Source organism: the organism of the source record quoted next, unplaced genomic scaffold, assembly GCF_019419815.1.
Source record: "Pyrus x bretschneideri cultivar Hongxiangsu unplaced genomic scaffold, Pyrus_bretschneideri_v1 Contig17, whole genome shotgun sequence".
Lineage (NCBI taxonomy): Eukaryota > Viridiplantae > Streptophyta > Magnoliopsida > Rosales > Rosaceae > Pyrus > Pyrus x bretschneideri.
The window spans coordinates 1,757,641-1,774,078 of record NW_025999468.1 but is presented as its reverse complement, the minus strand read 5'-3'; the positions used below and the strand labels follow the sequence as shown (position 1 = coordinate 1,774,078).

The 16,438-nt window shown below is 33.4% G+C and overlaps 1 protein-coding gene across 1 annotated transcript; it reads right to left on the bottom strand.

Moving 5' to 3' along the window:
• Window positions 1–7,975: 7,975 nt before the first annotated feature.
• On the bottom strand, window positions 7,976–10,862 carry LOC103962209 (probable trehalose-phosphate phosphatase D). The gene is made up of 12 exons (XM_009374887.3): window positions 10,651–10,862; window positions 10,239–10,536; window positions 10,012–10,152; window positions 9,793–9,864; window positions 9,569–9,661; window positions 9,398–9,454; window positions 9,201–9,302; window positions 9,003–9,080; window positions 8,790–8,859; window positions 8,521–8,591; window positions 8,323–8,415; window positions 7,976–8,214 (listed from the first exon to the last, which is right to left on the bottom strand). The coding sequence occupies exons 2-12, from the start codon at window positions 10,524–10,526 to the stop codon at window positions 8,152–8,154; spliced, it is 1,128 nt and encodes a 375-aa protein (XP_009373162.2). The 5' UTR covers window positions 10,527–10,536; window positions 10,651–10,862; the 3' UTR covers window positions 7,976–8,151.
• Window positions 10,863–16,438: the final 5,576 nt, after the last annotated feature.

Sequence of the window (16,438 nt, the reverse complement as noted above, 5' to 3'; positions counted from 1 at the left end):
GCTTAGTCGTCTTGCGTTTCCTCGACACCATTCCCACAAAACGTACGCTAATAGGCCGGTCCCTGGCTCTGTCAATTCTGGGCTGGCCTGGAGACCAGCTTGGGCTGGGTGCCAAGCAATTGAACGGGCTGGAGCGTATTGACTGAGTCCCGGCCCCTTTTTTTGACTGGGTGCCAGCCTAATGGTGTTCCGGTGGTAGTGCTCTTAGAATTCCATCGATGGAGAGCATGTACTCCCACACCTAAATATTAATCAGATTTCAAATTGTTAATTTACCTTCATCGGTCATGCCCAAAGGAGGGTTGAGGGAGAGTGAAAGATGGAATCACATAAGATCCTAAGTTTGAAGAGGCCCCCAAAAATTTGTCATCTATATTTATATATAAATAATGCTAACATATTAAAAAAAAATACTTTTCTAAGCATAAAATCTCGTTGTGCACTCGTTATTAGTGCAAATTTTTTTATTATTATTATAAAAATTTGAAGTGTACAATTAGATATTTAAAGTGCCAATAACAACACCCTAAAAATGATTTTTTTTTTTTCAATTTATTATATATAATGCTATATATTCAAGTGAAACTTTGAAGTTAGAGTTTTCTAAGCTTTTTTTTTTCTTGTTTGGTTGTTTAAGATTGAAATATTTTTTATTATTTAGTGAAAGTTATGCATGTAGGCCTTTTTACTTATTATTTAATGATACTTAAAATTTTACAATCAATAAATCCTAAAGTTTCTTTTGAAAAACTATCTTAAGAATGAACATTTTTATAAATTTCACACAAGGCCTCTGAAATCTTAGATGGCCCTGATCATGCCTCTGCATTTTCCATCATCACTATTCATCATTTCTTTGTCCACTTTGAAGAACACCAATTTTTTAATTATTAAAGAATAACACCGAATTATCCGTATTATTCTGCATATCTTAGACGTAGCACTAATCAACTTCCATTCGATCTCCCTTGTAAAAAAAAACATTAATGTACAATTAAATTAATGATGCGCTGAAAATAAAAATTTAAATTAATAATCATGTGCATGTAGTCCATGTTGGAAAAGGGTCTCACCACAACTTATATATGAGATGCTTCACCCTAATATAATCAAAGTTTTTTACGATAAAACTCAACACATAGTATTACGTGGTTAAGTTGAAATAATGTATGATATCAGTGATGACCAATACTAAGCTTAAAAAGTTTATTTGATATTATACCAGGTTATTCTTCTGACATGTCGGATTTGAACTCCTCCTTTTCTTAATAATTTTTTTTTTCAAAAATATAATAATAATGATCATGAGCCTGAGCCTGAGTCTGAGGTCCCGACCCAAGTGCCTCAGCTGTATTTTCATTATTCTTCCTGCAAATCTCGCCCTGAGTCCATGATTAGGGTTCAAAGTCGATTAGAATACTTCAGTTTTTAATAATTATTAGTACAAACACTCGATGGATTAGGTCCAAGCTGCCTGCTATGTGAACACCTTATGCATCTGCTCCCTCTACGAAGATCATTTAGCTAATCACATGGGTAATCGAAAAAGATTGATTTATCCAAATCTAGAACACATGCATGCATATACTTAGATTTTACTGCCCAAACTCCGTACGAAATGATCGATCTTTATTACCATATATCTATATCGACAATTATATTGCACCCTCTATGGAGGAGGAGGAGGGACCAGTTTTCCCAAAGGCTCGAGCTGACACGTTCATATACATATAGTACAATTGCCAAATATTCAAGGCCACAAACCATATTAAAAACTCAAAAAAAGACGTATCTTTTTGGTAGAAATAAATTGAATCTTCAGAGATCCCTTTTTTCTTTGTAAGACTTTGTCTAACCACATGGAGACCTCTCACCTCTTGCAAACTCTGGTTCAGTCTTTGTCTTGTACTTTATTTTTTTCATATGCTTTACGATTTCATTTTTAATTCCCCCAGGTGTTGTTTGTGCCACCGTAGAATCTTCACTATATAATGTTAATTGTATATTAAAAATATTTTTTTTTCTTTGCTTTTAGAACAAACTGAAATTATACTGGAATTCTCTAGAGATCTTTACACACACAATTATAATACATCTTTTTATAATTGAGAAAGGCAAATATAATTATGATAAAGTTGATGTTCAAGTTCAACTACTGAATTAACTGTCATATTAGTTACATGAAAAATTTTAATTAACTACATCGAAATTGTTTTTAGAGACAGATCATATGTTATGTGATGACTCATTATTTGAGTGAAATGAAAGGTAAAAGCTGCAGTAGCTAAGTGTGATACAGGGAGTTTGAGTTGGTTGAATTATCCTTGATGAGGCTTTTTATAATTCCTTCCACCAATAATTGGGGGACTCTAGCCTATATTTATATAGAATGGGTATACTTTTTGAATTTCTGTTTAAGGAGCCAATAATTGTTTGAAGTTGAATCTAAGTGGGAACCATGCTTTACACGTCCGAAAAGAGGCATAGGTTTTTCATGGCTTGGAAGCATGCTTGGTGTCCCAATAAAAATTAAAAAAATAGGCCAATGTCTTCTTCAAATATATCAAGCGCTTTAAGTGGATTCCAACTCCTTCTTCAACCATATTGGGATCTCCCGAGGCCACCTAGCTCTCAAAGCTAAGCTTATATATAGCTAGTGGGTTTCCCTCTCATCACCTAACCCTATGAAAATAACACATTGATATTCCAATGACAAATTTGATCCATAATATTAAATACTTTCTCAGATTATTCCATTAATCTTTTGATGTGGGCTCTCCCAAATCTTGGTGCCCAATAGCTTAGGTCTATATCTCTCTTTCAAAAGACAACTGCCCTCCTCTTCACTCATTTATCCCCTTCATTAAACTAGTTAGCCACTTGGAGTTGGATCTTTTATGCATATTTTTTTGTTGAATTTTCAGGTCGACAGTCGAGTGCCCCACTACAACAACACTAATAATGTCCTCAACTTGATGATTATCACATGTCCAATCAATCAGGTATGAAATTTTATCATAAAATGTTTCGGTATTAGTCACATTGAGGTAATCATATTTAAACTATTTCTTTCTTTTTTTTACTCACCGATGTGGGATAGCCACCATTTATATAGATAATGTATAAATATCTTTGTTTTTTAGGATCAAAATATATGGACGGATTATATATTATATATAATCCATCACCCGAATGAACCTATTATTTTGTGCGATCGGCTTAAAAAGCAAAGGCTCTTTAATTTGCTTTAGCTGCCTAAAGTATTATTTGGTAATATTTGTTACTTTGCACCCTACTAGTGTTGCCACAGCCATCTCTCTTTCTGAAATTAATTAATTATTTAATTAAACTTAACATATCGAGCTCTCGTGCGTTCCTCTTTCCATGATCTCTTGTCTGAGACAAGGGTGAAGAGGAAATGGTATCTGTAAAAGGAAGCAAACAACATGCGGTTAGCTAAAAGATTTAACAGGTGGCTAGCTAGCTGTGCCTGTACTGAGGTGCATGTGTTACTTAAAACACGTCAATGATCAGTAAAAATTCGTTCTTCTTTTTATCCCCTCAATTATTGGTAACTTGATCACTCTGAACTGGAAGGAAAGTTTGCTTTGCGACCTGTGGATAAAATGTTTACTTTTAGGTTAGATGAATAAGATGTTTGTTAGATCTGTATCATACGTGTATGGCTGTTAGCCCCTCACACAATAAGTTTACTACGTAGTATAAGCAGGATAGCGTTATTCACACACTTATTTTTACTTCTCATACACCACTTATAATTTTTATTAATCAGATTGAACAAATTGTTGAAGAAAATCAATGTAAAAAATTTAACAAATGTGCGTGCATGGGAGGTAAAATATATGGGTATATGACTATCGGCAATGATGATGGAGAGAGCTTTTGACTTTACTTACGAATAACATTATTTAGATATGTATAACTGATATATTAGTACTAAAATTCTCTCCAATACATTTGAATCTCATGTACAACAATATACTCACTCACTTGTATGTTTGCCAATATATATATATATATATATATATATACTCACTTGTATTAGAGAAACGCCAGTAACGAGGTCTGTGTTTAAATAACACTATTGTATGATTGTGTTATTTAAATACATATCCTTCTAGGAATTGTTGATTAAGCTTAACTGTCTTACATTGTAAACATTTTATATCAAGTTACGTATCTCAAGACGTGAACTAATTGTTAGTTTTCCTAAATTGTATTGAGGTCTTTTGGAATAGGATAGACTAGAATTTTCTCCCCTCTTCTTTACATCTCCTTCCATCCCTTTCTATCTAATCACACCCTAGTGCACCTAGGTGATGATGTAACTGATTGACTTACACTGAGTCAAGATACTGTGTTAATTTCTCTTTTTACTCAGTGTTGCTTATTAAATTATCAACTAAAAATATCATTTTTTAAGAACAAATCTAAATCCTTTCAGTTGAATTAATGAGGTTGTGTTTCTCTTAAAAACAAAAAATTGAAGTTTAATTGTATCTGTGTTGCAATATTATATTGTTGTTAATCTTAATTAAACTAGAATGAAAAGTCAATTAACTATTAATTTAGTAGGTTTTTTTTTTTTTTTGTTGAAAGATATTTTTAGTAGGAATCCTTAAGTAAAAAAATGCAGATAAAAATTATACCTGATAAATTAGCTTGTAGTTGAAGTAATAATAATTGAGGAACAAATTCATTTTATAAATCATTATGAATATGATGTTAAAGGTACATATGCACTTACTATACATACGTGCTAAATTAAAGTTATGCTAGAATGGTTACCATAATTTTGGGTTTTCTTTAGGATCATTCGAGTCCTCTTAACAAGCTAGAGGGTTACCTGCATCTTTTGATCGTGGTCTCATATTCCTTGCTCATACAATCATGCATAAAATGATGAGTGAGGACAAAATGATTAACACTAATGGTAAACCCAATAATTAGGCAATCTGTTAGGACTTTCGGTGTTTTGGTTCGGATTATGTTCTGTGATGGCCTCTTGCCAAGTTAAGAAGGTACTTAATGGTTGGTTTGTGGATAAGGATGATGAATATATATTCCTGCTAATTATACAGCAAAATTATGTCAATTTAGTAGCAATGAACAACGCCCCTGAGTGGTGCAGGTACGTCCTCTCAACCCAAGAATTAAAATAATGAATGTGGCATGGATCAAAATTTGTAAGCATCATCAACTTGCATATTTTGGAGAGATTTTTCAGTATAATTGGTATATGGGATGGTACATCACGTGTTATTATATTAATGGTGAGATATGTGTGTTGAAAAGTTAATAATTTAAAAAATAAAATTTCCCACCACTTACATAAAAACATGTGATATACCACTCGTGTTCCCGTAATTCATATAAATATAAATTATAGAATTCATTGGGTTCTTTAATTAATACAAACTAGCAGAGAGCACACACTTTATGTGTGTGTGTGAAGAATTTTTCTTAATAAGTGCGTTTTTTTTAATATTACATAATTACTGTTTTGTCCTCCTTATGTAAATATTGTGTATCAAAAGTGAGGGTAAAATTGGAAAAATATGATTGTCATTATTTGAAAAAAAAAAGGGTAAAATAGGAAAAATAGGATATGATTGTCATTTTGTTAGAAGGTACAAAATTACTATTTGCCCTCCTTTTGTCAATAATGTGTATCAAAAGTGAGGGTAAAACAGGAAAAAAAGTTGATAAAGAGGGTTTTCTTAATAATAGTATAGATATTGAGGTTTAAACAACACCCTTACCCATGGACTGAAGTCAGCCAATAACATTGGTGATTTGAAACACAGTTCAAGAATTCGTATTGTGCCTTTTGACTGCTGCATGCATATTTGTCTATGCTTTGTTAAGGTTAATTAGTACTAAGTATAAGTATTAACAGTAGATTAAGTTAAACAACACACCTATAGATATCCATGAGTATCTCTGAGCATTGCTTCCAACACCACGTTAATACTTCAATACCAAATAGTTATTAATTTATTTGATGTATTCTAGGCCATGGGCACCAAACTTGATCCCCAAGTTCTCTTGGATTCCCTAGTGCATGCAAGACAGCTTATATATAGGCTGCCATTTTCGAAAATAAAAAGAAAACATTCATAAAAAATTAACAGTTATAAAAGTAAAATTTTGGAATATGTAACTCAATAATGCCCATCTTTATTTACATAATTAATGATATATGTAGATTCTCCCTTTCAATTGTTAATGGAACAAAATAATTATTAAGCGTTAAGTTAGCTCAGTTGGTCCTTAGTATACATGAAATAGGGTCTAAACCAGTAGTGCCTTTCTAAAGAGACATGTCTTGATTCCATAATACAATTGGAACCGAGTTAATCTTATAGGATCGATCTTATATGGAGAAAAAAAGATAAAATAAAAAAATAAATAAAAATAAAAGCAAAATGGCTTAATGTGTCGTAAAGTACGAAAGTGAACTATTTGCCTTTGCCTTTTCCTGCATGCACAGAGAAACTTCGTGTGTGAACATGAGCATTTGTTGAAACTTGAAAGTAGCTACGTGCACTGCAAGAAAAAACAGCAATAATTTATGGTGGCCGTTATCCATGAACTTGCTAGAGGTGAAAAGTGTGAGTTTTAGTGTAAAAGTGATATTTGATCACTTTTTACATTAAAACTCACACTTTTGACTTGTTCAAACTATTTTTTTATTACTATCACTATTGTTATCTCAACAACTACTACTTATTTAACAGCGACTATTGCGTTTTTTATTTTTCCTTTTTATAAGTGATGAATCGCTTTCAAAACCTAATTAATTCATTATTAATAGACAGTTTTAACATCATCTTGATATGAAAATCTTACTTTTGTTGTAATGTACATCCTAATGCATATGTGATTGTGTAAATTTTAAGTTGAGATAAATTACGAATTTTTCAGGATCTATAAGATATTTCTTAAAGAGTAAGTTTCTCTCCTCATTATTATAAATAAAAACACAAGATCTGAGAAATAACACATAGAATTCCTCGAACCATTTTCTCCATCTCTCTTCTCCATACCGTGCCTCCCTTCTCTCTCAATTAATTAAACATAGGCCACAACAACTTTTTTCTTTACTTAATAATTCATAGGATTAATTCATGTCAGGTTAATACATAGGAAGCACTTCTTCGGTTGGAAAAAGCATCCTCCATGAACAAAAAAACAACTTACAGAGCATGAGTATATTGTCATATGACATCTTGTGTTAATAAAACAATGATATACGAACAAAACTTACACATGTCTTTATTCTTTTGGCATGAGAAAGGAAACTATATGACATCAGAATTGAAAGTCTCAAACAGGCTAATATTGGTTGGGTACACTCTTTACATAAAAAAAAAAAAAAAACCTTTTAGAATGTATCACTGTGACTATGTGTTTGTGCTATACAAGTCATCGTAAAACAATGGTTGCATGCGTGTGAAAAGTTGACTCCCAGTCAATATAACCGCCGTGATTGTTCTTTGTTTTTCTTTGCATATGTACTTGGCTTGGAGACAAAAAAAAATGCCTAAATTTCTTTGATCAAATTATAAAATGGGAAAAAACTAACTTTACATATGACCAAATGATAAAAAAGTGACTATGGACTAAATTGTAACCTAAAGACGTCCACATTAAGTTTGAATTCCTCAATTGTACAAAATTTCTTGTGTTTATATTTCATGTATTTAAGTTTTACTTTTAGGTCCTTATATTTTTTTGAAGTAAATTCCGCATTGAGAATGTGAATGTTACATTAATTATAGAATGTACATGGTCATGTACCATCATGTGAATGTCGTTTTAGTTTAAAAAATACAACTCGAAGAGTTTATTCATATATATAGCTAGGTTTCCAATTCCATCATGATTAATTAAACAATGGCCATGCAGACAGATGTGGTTGATAAAACAAATAGACCGCAAGACAATGAGAGATCTTGAGAGAGACCATTATATATACAATTTCCAAATTAATTATGGGATTCAGTTCAATAATTTATAATCACTTAACAATAAATTAAACTACATAATTCAATCCACCCTTGACAAAATTTTAGGGTGGGTTTTAATCAATTAAGCGCGCTCCCCGTCGTCTACCAGTCGATCGACCTAGTTCCCTTGTTGGTTCGACAATCTCTTCCATTTCACCAAACGCAACAAAAAGTCCTTAACCTGTAAAAGTAATGCAATAATATGAAACATTATGTTAAAAACCAAAATAAAAATATTTAGATAATATTTATATATAGCATAAATTCCATTCAATAATATTGTTCTTACCTCTGCTGGTTCTTGTAAGGTATAAGAAGCATTTGTTTCTTTTGGAACTTTAGAAACTAGAATACCAAATCCTTGTCCTCTGTCGCGTAGCACCTAAACATTTTTGGATGTGAAAAATATGTCAAAAGACTTCTACGAAAATATTGTTACAGTATCAAATTAAAGAAATGTACGTAGGGTAGGGATGGCATTTCATACCTTGAAGGCATCCTCGTCTGTTCGATCATCTCCAATATACACTGGGAATACTTCATTTGAGTTCGCATATCCTAGAGAGACAATAATTCAATATCCTCAGAATAATTATTTCATTAATATGAAATTTTGTTAATCGGGAATAATCTCGTTCACATGTTCATAGGTGCTTGTGAACATTAATTAATGTTAATCGTATCATAGGATCTTCATCATTCAGCTAATACAAATCATAATCTTACAAGAAAATTTTGACTCTAAGACTCACTCACCTAATGACTCTAGCAAGAATTCAAGAGCTTTGCCTTTGTCCCATTTGATTGTTGGCCTGATCTCTAATACCTGTTTAAAACCAATAGACCACTGTTAGGCATGCAGTTGCTTGTGTACAAAAAATAACCGCGGCCATGCAAAAAATTCACTGAAATATGTTTGGTCAAGATGATTGATCCAAATAAAGGTAGAAATGGGTGACCAGTAGTTACCTTCCTCCCTTGAGTCAATCTGAGCTTTGGGTACTCATTGAGAACAAGTCTAACTTGCTCTGCTAAAGCTGCCCAACTCTGGCAAATTAACAAAACAATGAACAGAAATAAATGTGCGCTTCATCAGATTACATGACTAAAAACAGGTTAAAATTAAGAAAAATAAATGAAAATAATAGGTGGGATTAATTTGCTTACCTTCTCATCAACACAACGGAAATGTACAGATAAGCAAAATTTATTATTTTCCACCCTAGCTCCTGAGATGGATCTAGTTTTCTCCAATAAAGTTTTGTACACCTGTTAAAAGAATTATAAAAAATTAGTTAGTCCTCCAAACACACTTTTTTGTATTCTCCTTTTTATTTTCTTAAAATTGGTATCAGTGAACAAACCTCATCAATCATTGGTACAAACTCACTGGCTGGTTGGAAGAGAACCGCTTGATTATCCTAAATAATTCACCAATTAACAAATTAATTAAAAATCATAACAAAAACTGATACAATAGTAAAACAAAAAACGAAGATAGAGAACGTTTATTGTGGTATCACACTAGAGCTCACATTCTTATATTTGCTACTTTTGGATGGTCCCCTGATGTCCATCCCATGGCTGCCTGCATAATAAAGCTCTCCTAATTTTACAAAGCTATAAACCTGCAAAATTATCCAAAAACACAATTACCATTATAAATATAGTTCCACTAATCATGAAAAAAAAAAAGAAAACAAAACAAAAAGAAACCAATATTTATTTATATTTCTTTATACAGAAAGGAAAACTGTACCTTGTCTCTGCACCTCCCGCTAACTATTGCTGTGGGAAAGTATCTTGCAGCGGCCCTCACTGCTTTTCTCATCTGACCAAAATTACCATAGTAATTCAAAACCTAAGAAAGGCATATACGTATACTATACGTATAGTGTACATATATAGATACGTGTATGACATAAAAATATATTTTCTGAAGAAAGTTGAGCAGAATCAGACGGGAGAAAGAATAAACCTCTTTGGACATGAAAGCATGATCTGGGTCTTCTACAATGGGGGAGAGGGTGCCATCATAGTCAAGAAACATTACAATCTGCTTGCCCTTTGAAGCATTGGTTATCTGCTCGAACATGCTCATAGCTGATGGATGATGAATCTATATATTTAACCAAAAACTAATTAGTTTAAATTCAATTTTAAAACAACCATAATTATTAAGTTATTTTTTAGAGCAATGCTTACAGTCCAAGAGTTATAATCCACGGTTTCAGAAAGAGACTGAGGAGTGGCTGATTTGACACGAGTTGGAGAAGATGCTCTCAAGGAGTCAACCCAAGCATTGACTCTGGCTGCTCCGCCTTCTGTGTCAACTTTCAAAACCTTGATGTTCATGGGAATGGTGAAGCACCCTCCTCCTCCTCCCTCAGTCATCGGTTTCGGAACCGACTGTGAAAACATAGCCTTTTTAGCAACCGTGACTTTAATAGCCACGCCTTTGGCATCAGAAACAAGCACATTTCGGTTGGTCATTTTTTCTTGCCTGCACACACAAGAAAAAAACTACAAACTTTTACATTCTAAACATACCAAAGCGTGAAAATTTTGATTCAATGGAACGAAACGAGAAAACCCATTTGAAGGATTGTGATTCTACCTCGAAGATTTCAAAGAATTTGAGGAAGAGAAAAACAGAGGAAGAGAAAGAACAGAGGAGATTTGTGGGTTGTTTGGTGGATGATGAAACAAGAGGGGAGGGAGGGAGGGATGGTGGGGTTTAATAAAAACAAAAAAACCTGAGGGGAAAGAGAAAAGAAGTTGAGAATCGCAACACACGCGCAGTCGACTAGGCTGCTTGCTCGATCGCTCACAAGTATTTTCAAACGGGGTCGCTTGTCAATTTATAACTGTGATTCCACAGCACAAAGCGACGAAATTACCACCTTTTGTTCTTGCCTGTATTTTTCGGCCTCAATATTGTAATAGAATTGGGGAGGGACCACTGTGACCCCAATGCACTGAATAGTAACACCCTTCAAACCTTGTCAATAGTTGAACCTAAAGAAAAAAGAAAGGATAAAGTACAAAAAACTACCTCAATTATGAGTCGAATGACACTGTCATACCTCATCTTTTTTAAATGACAATGTCATACCTCAACTTACGAATTTATGACAATGTCAAACCTCCGTCAGTTTTTCTCTTAATTTCTCTGTTAAGTGCTGACATGGCTAGAGACGGGGCTCACTCACTAATCCAACTAGATTAAAAAATAATTAAATATATTTTTAAAAATTAAATATTATAAAATTAAAAAAATTAAGAATAAAAAAAATTAAAATGGCCTAGGGGTGCAGGCCTCCCCTTTCCTCCACCCGCACTAACCTTCTTCTTCTGTTCGACAAACCCCAAACTCTTCCTCGTCCCCCCAACCTTCCCCAACCCACCCCCATCCCCCACCTCTTCCCGTCCCTTTCGAACCCAAACCTTAACCCTAATTCCACATTTTCAAACAAAAAACCCTAACCTTCCCCACCCGTCCCCCCAACCTTCCTCCACCACCCTATCTCTCTCCTTTATCTCTCTCTCTCTCTCTCTCTCCCTAGGCTACCTGCAACTCTTCCCCCATCCACCAGAACCTCAACAACAACGCCACCCAGAACAACATCGTCCGAAGCCAAACCACCCCAAAGCAAAAACCCAAATCTAAGTCCACCGAAGTCGAGAAGAAGATAATAATGGAGTACATGCCATCACCCAGAGTCTCTTCTCTCTCATCTCGGATCATCCCCATCCCGGAAGCCGACGACGAGGATGAAGAAGATGATGGCATCGCATACCCCGAGACCGACGACGTCTAAGAGTTCAAGCTTTTTCGTCAATCCCAACTCTTCATATTCTGATGCTCAGATCAACGACAGAGATTTTGAAGCCAATAATAATGTACAGGTGAAGATTTTGCCTGAATCCGCTTTGCTCTCTTTGGGTCAGGGCTCCGACACTTATGTCGTGGCGTTGCAAGGAAGGGGTTGGGGAATCTGACGACTGGCTTTTGGTGGCGGAGAATCCAAGCTTCGGAATTCCCGACGACATGAGGCACAGTAGCTTCTTGAAGGAGGATAGGGAGTTTGTGGCATTGGGGAGAAAAAGTGTCAACCTTTCATCAATTTTCGAGCCACAGAAGAGAGAGAGATGAGAGATGAGAGAGATGATGGTGGATGAAGGTTGGGGGGGGGGGGGGACGGGTGGGAAGGGTTTCTTGGTTTTGGGGATGCTGTTGTCCAGAAAGAGAGGAGAGAGAAAGGTGAGAGAGGAGAAAGGCATGAGAAAGAGGAGAGAGATACAGGGTGGATCCCACAATTTTATATAAAAAAATAATTTTATTTTTAATTTTATAATATTTAATTATTAAAAATATATTTAATTATTTTTTTAATCTAGTTGGATTAAGGAGTGGAGCCCATCTTAAGCCACGTCAGCACTTAACAGAAAAATTAATAGAAAAACCGACGAAGGTCTGACATTGACACAAATTCGTAAGTTGAGGTATGACATTGTCATTTTAAAAAGATGAGGTATGAAAGTGTCGTGACACCAATAGTTGAGGTAGTTTTTTGTACTTTACCCAAAAAGAAAAGTCATATTGTTAACTACCAAGTCGACATGTAATCAAGAAATAATTTTTGGACACTTTTTTCTTCGTGTGCATACTTTTATTCATTATTGACATTTGAATTGAAAAAAAACAAACAAGTGAATTGAGACAAAACCAAATAAAAGTATAAATAACTAAAAAAAGAGTGTGCATCGCACGATGGAGGCCAAGAGGAGGCTAAAATGTCAACCACTAATTGGTCCCTTCTAAAAAGAAAAACAAGAGAGTGTTCATAAGACACTATTCTTATAATTTTCTAAGATACTAAATAAAACGACTAGAAATATCTAGTTGTTGTAGTAGAGTACTTATTCAATATGTCGCCCTAACATTGTTGCTTCATATTAAAAATAAATATAAAAATAAAACAAAAACCATGCGTGCATCATTTTTTTTACTGATTTGATCTAGTGGTAATTTTCTTCCTCAAAATTAAAAGAGATATCAAATTCGACCCCTCTTCCTCCAAAATGATTAAAAAGAAAAAAGAAATGAAGTCATGTGGGGAAACTCTTATTACGTTTGAGTGTCAAAGATTTAGGAGCACCTTCAATTTAAATATTTTTGTAACATGCATGTCCTAATGACTATCCTTAGTCATGATGCAATCTTCCATAAAGATCCTCAGCGGATCAAGAACCTTTGTAAATTAGATTTTCATTAGTACGATCACAAGTAAAATATTGTTGTTCCCCCTTTAATTTGAATAATCGAACTATAAAATTAAGCTTAACAAAGAAATCCTCTTTAGCAGTTGCCCATCGAATTCTCTGAATACGATGACAAGAATGATAACTTTAATTGTAATTGGTTGTTAATTTCAGAAATCAACAAAGTTCCAAGTATGTAGTCCAATATCTTAGTGGACAGGGTATTTCTTGTAGATGGACTTAGAGATCTAGTCTACAAAGATTGAGATTGAAAGAACAGAGAAGATTGAAGGAAGAAAATGTTTTTTCTTGTAATTTTTTATTAAAATTATTCTATTGTTCTGAGATCTAGAAAGATGAAAGATGAAGATGAATCATGCTGGGTTTGAATATTTTGAATGGTTCAAAATCAATAACTGACGTTTGAGTGGATTAATGCATTTATTATCTTATGAATTGTTTTTATATAAATGAAAGTATTAGGAGCGGATGTATTTATTTGTTTGATTTTTTTTTTTATATAATTAAAAAGTATTAGGGGCAGATGTTTCTGCCAACGTGGCAACAAAAACAATAGGGACGAATATTTGACATTTTTTGCATCTAATAACAATAGCAATAGCTTTTTTAGGGGCGAATCTATTTTCTGCCACTCCTTGTTAGTAGGGCCGATTTTTCTATGTATTTGCCCCTATTGGTGGTTTTTAGAGGCAAATATTTTTGCCTATATTAATTTGATTTCTTGTAGTGAATGCAGTGATATATATATATATATATATATATATATATATATATATATATATGCAAAGTCAGATTATGATGTGGCTCATGTTTCTAAAGTTTCTAACTTTTAAAGGTGATCTAAGGAAGATACCTAATTCTATGAAAAAAAACAACATAATTTACAAAAATGTCATTTACTTTTTCTCAAAAGAAAAACTTTAAAATAAATATAATAATTTTTATGCCCATCAAATTTGTTTTCCTATAAACCAATAATTCTCCAACAGCCTTCTAATACTTCTTTAATAGGGATACGATTACTGAGGGCAATTGAGGACTCGAAGGAGCTACTGATCAAACAGGTCACTGATGGTTTTTTCGCCATCAAGCTATCTAATTCAATTGCACATTGTCTGACTCGTTTTGCTTTGCATATTGGGGGGGTTCGTCTTTGTTTGAAGAGAGGCACCTGACTTCATTCTCAACAAAATGCTTTTTGGGGTGTATCAAAGAACTGAAATTTGTGATGATTTCATTCTGAGAAAATAACGATTCACGTGGAATATAGTTATGTAAAGAAAATGTATTTGTTTTATAAACACGAGAAGAATAAAGAACAGTACTGCTAAATGCATATTGTTTACCCATAACATATACTGCATAAAACGTATTTGTTTTGATGCAATGTGTTTACCCATAACAATAGGACTTGTACGCATAAGAAATGTCGTAATTTACATATATAAAAAGACAGAGATTATGAAGTACGTAGAACATGCATGAACCTGCAGCCTCAAAACAGTGCATTAGTACAGATCAAATAATAAAAGAATTAATCGACTAGGATGCCGTTCAAAGAATATTTATTTTGAAGTAACAAGGAAAAGGTTAATTTCAAACGTGGATAACAAGAAAGGATCAATTTGATTAATTAAGGATGTGGTATACCTGAGGAAAGAGAAAGCGAAAGCATCAATTCTAATGATACAATTACTTAATTCCAAATTTTTTTGCAAGTTTGGTTTAAAAATTTGATCTCCTTAACATTACCCATTTTCATTAAATAAAGATGTGGTCAGAGAAAGCATCAATTATACCACTAACAATACAACTACTTAATTCCACACTGCGCCCCTTGTAAGCTATATCAGTGCACTTGTTTGTACTAAACTGAAAAAACAACCAGCCGCTCCAACCAAAACCCACGTACGTTGTTTGAATCAAAACCATTAGCCATAACCTATCATTTATAATTTTTCTCCTTACTTTGATGTGGATGCGCTTTCTTTATTCTACATTCCAGAACATCACCTTTTTGGATTTTTCAATGGATTTTGCATTTCATACACCATACATGTAATTGTCTCCAAATGGAAGCTATCATTTTATTTAATTAATTTTTTTTTCCTATAATATTCTTAACCGTTTATTTTAGTTTGATGCATGAAGTGGTTCGACTGTTTCTAACGTTTTATATCTATACATTTTCACAAAGAAAAGGCATCCATGCAGCCTCTAATTCATATATTAAGATCAAGCTAAGGCCGACAATGTTGAATTTGTTAGCACGTTCTTCATTCATATACAAAGAGTGAGATGCATATTATACATATAGTCGCACTTTCGGTTTCTGAAAGTTAAGCCTTTCGTTTTAGCCTGAAAGTTTTGAAAATTAGGACTTTTTGTTCCTCTTTCTTCCTTTCTGTGATTAGATTATGTTGTTGAAAAATATGATTGACCAGCTGCAGAGAGATGGTGGAAGTTTCCTAACAACATGCAAGTACTAAATTGCTTTCAATAATATTTTCTTGGGCTAATTTATATAAGTTTGGTGACCTACAAATGCCTACGACAAGAAGTGACGTGATATTTTAATTTGACTAAGTGATATTTGATTACAGTAACTTTATATTTATTTAGATGATACTCTAATTTTAAACAAACACTGAAGAGAATTCAAACTTAAATGCAGAGAGAGAATATACTGACCTAGCCAATTTAATTAAGCTCATGTTTAAAACTAAATACAATACTTAAGAAAGAAGTGAAGAGTTTTATTTTTCTTCACTCACATAAAAGAGGCGAAAGCTATTAAGTGCCGTAACCTAGGTTATAAACTAACTAGTAAATCACCAATTAGCTATTGTTAAAGTGATATCAGTTTTTCTTTTTCTTTTTTTTTTTTGATTCACTGATATTCTCATCAAAGAATTTGATATTAAGGACTTGGATCCCATACATTGCTTCTTAGGCATTGAAGTCCAACCTTATTCCAATGGCCTACTCAGACAGTATGGATAATTTTATTAAACTTTGTCACAATTATTTACCCAAATAAACTTTTACCACATTATTTGACCATATCAAAATTTGATAAACATTTTATGCAGGTATCTAAAAATATTTTTAATTAAAAA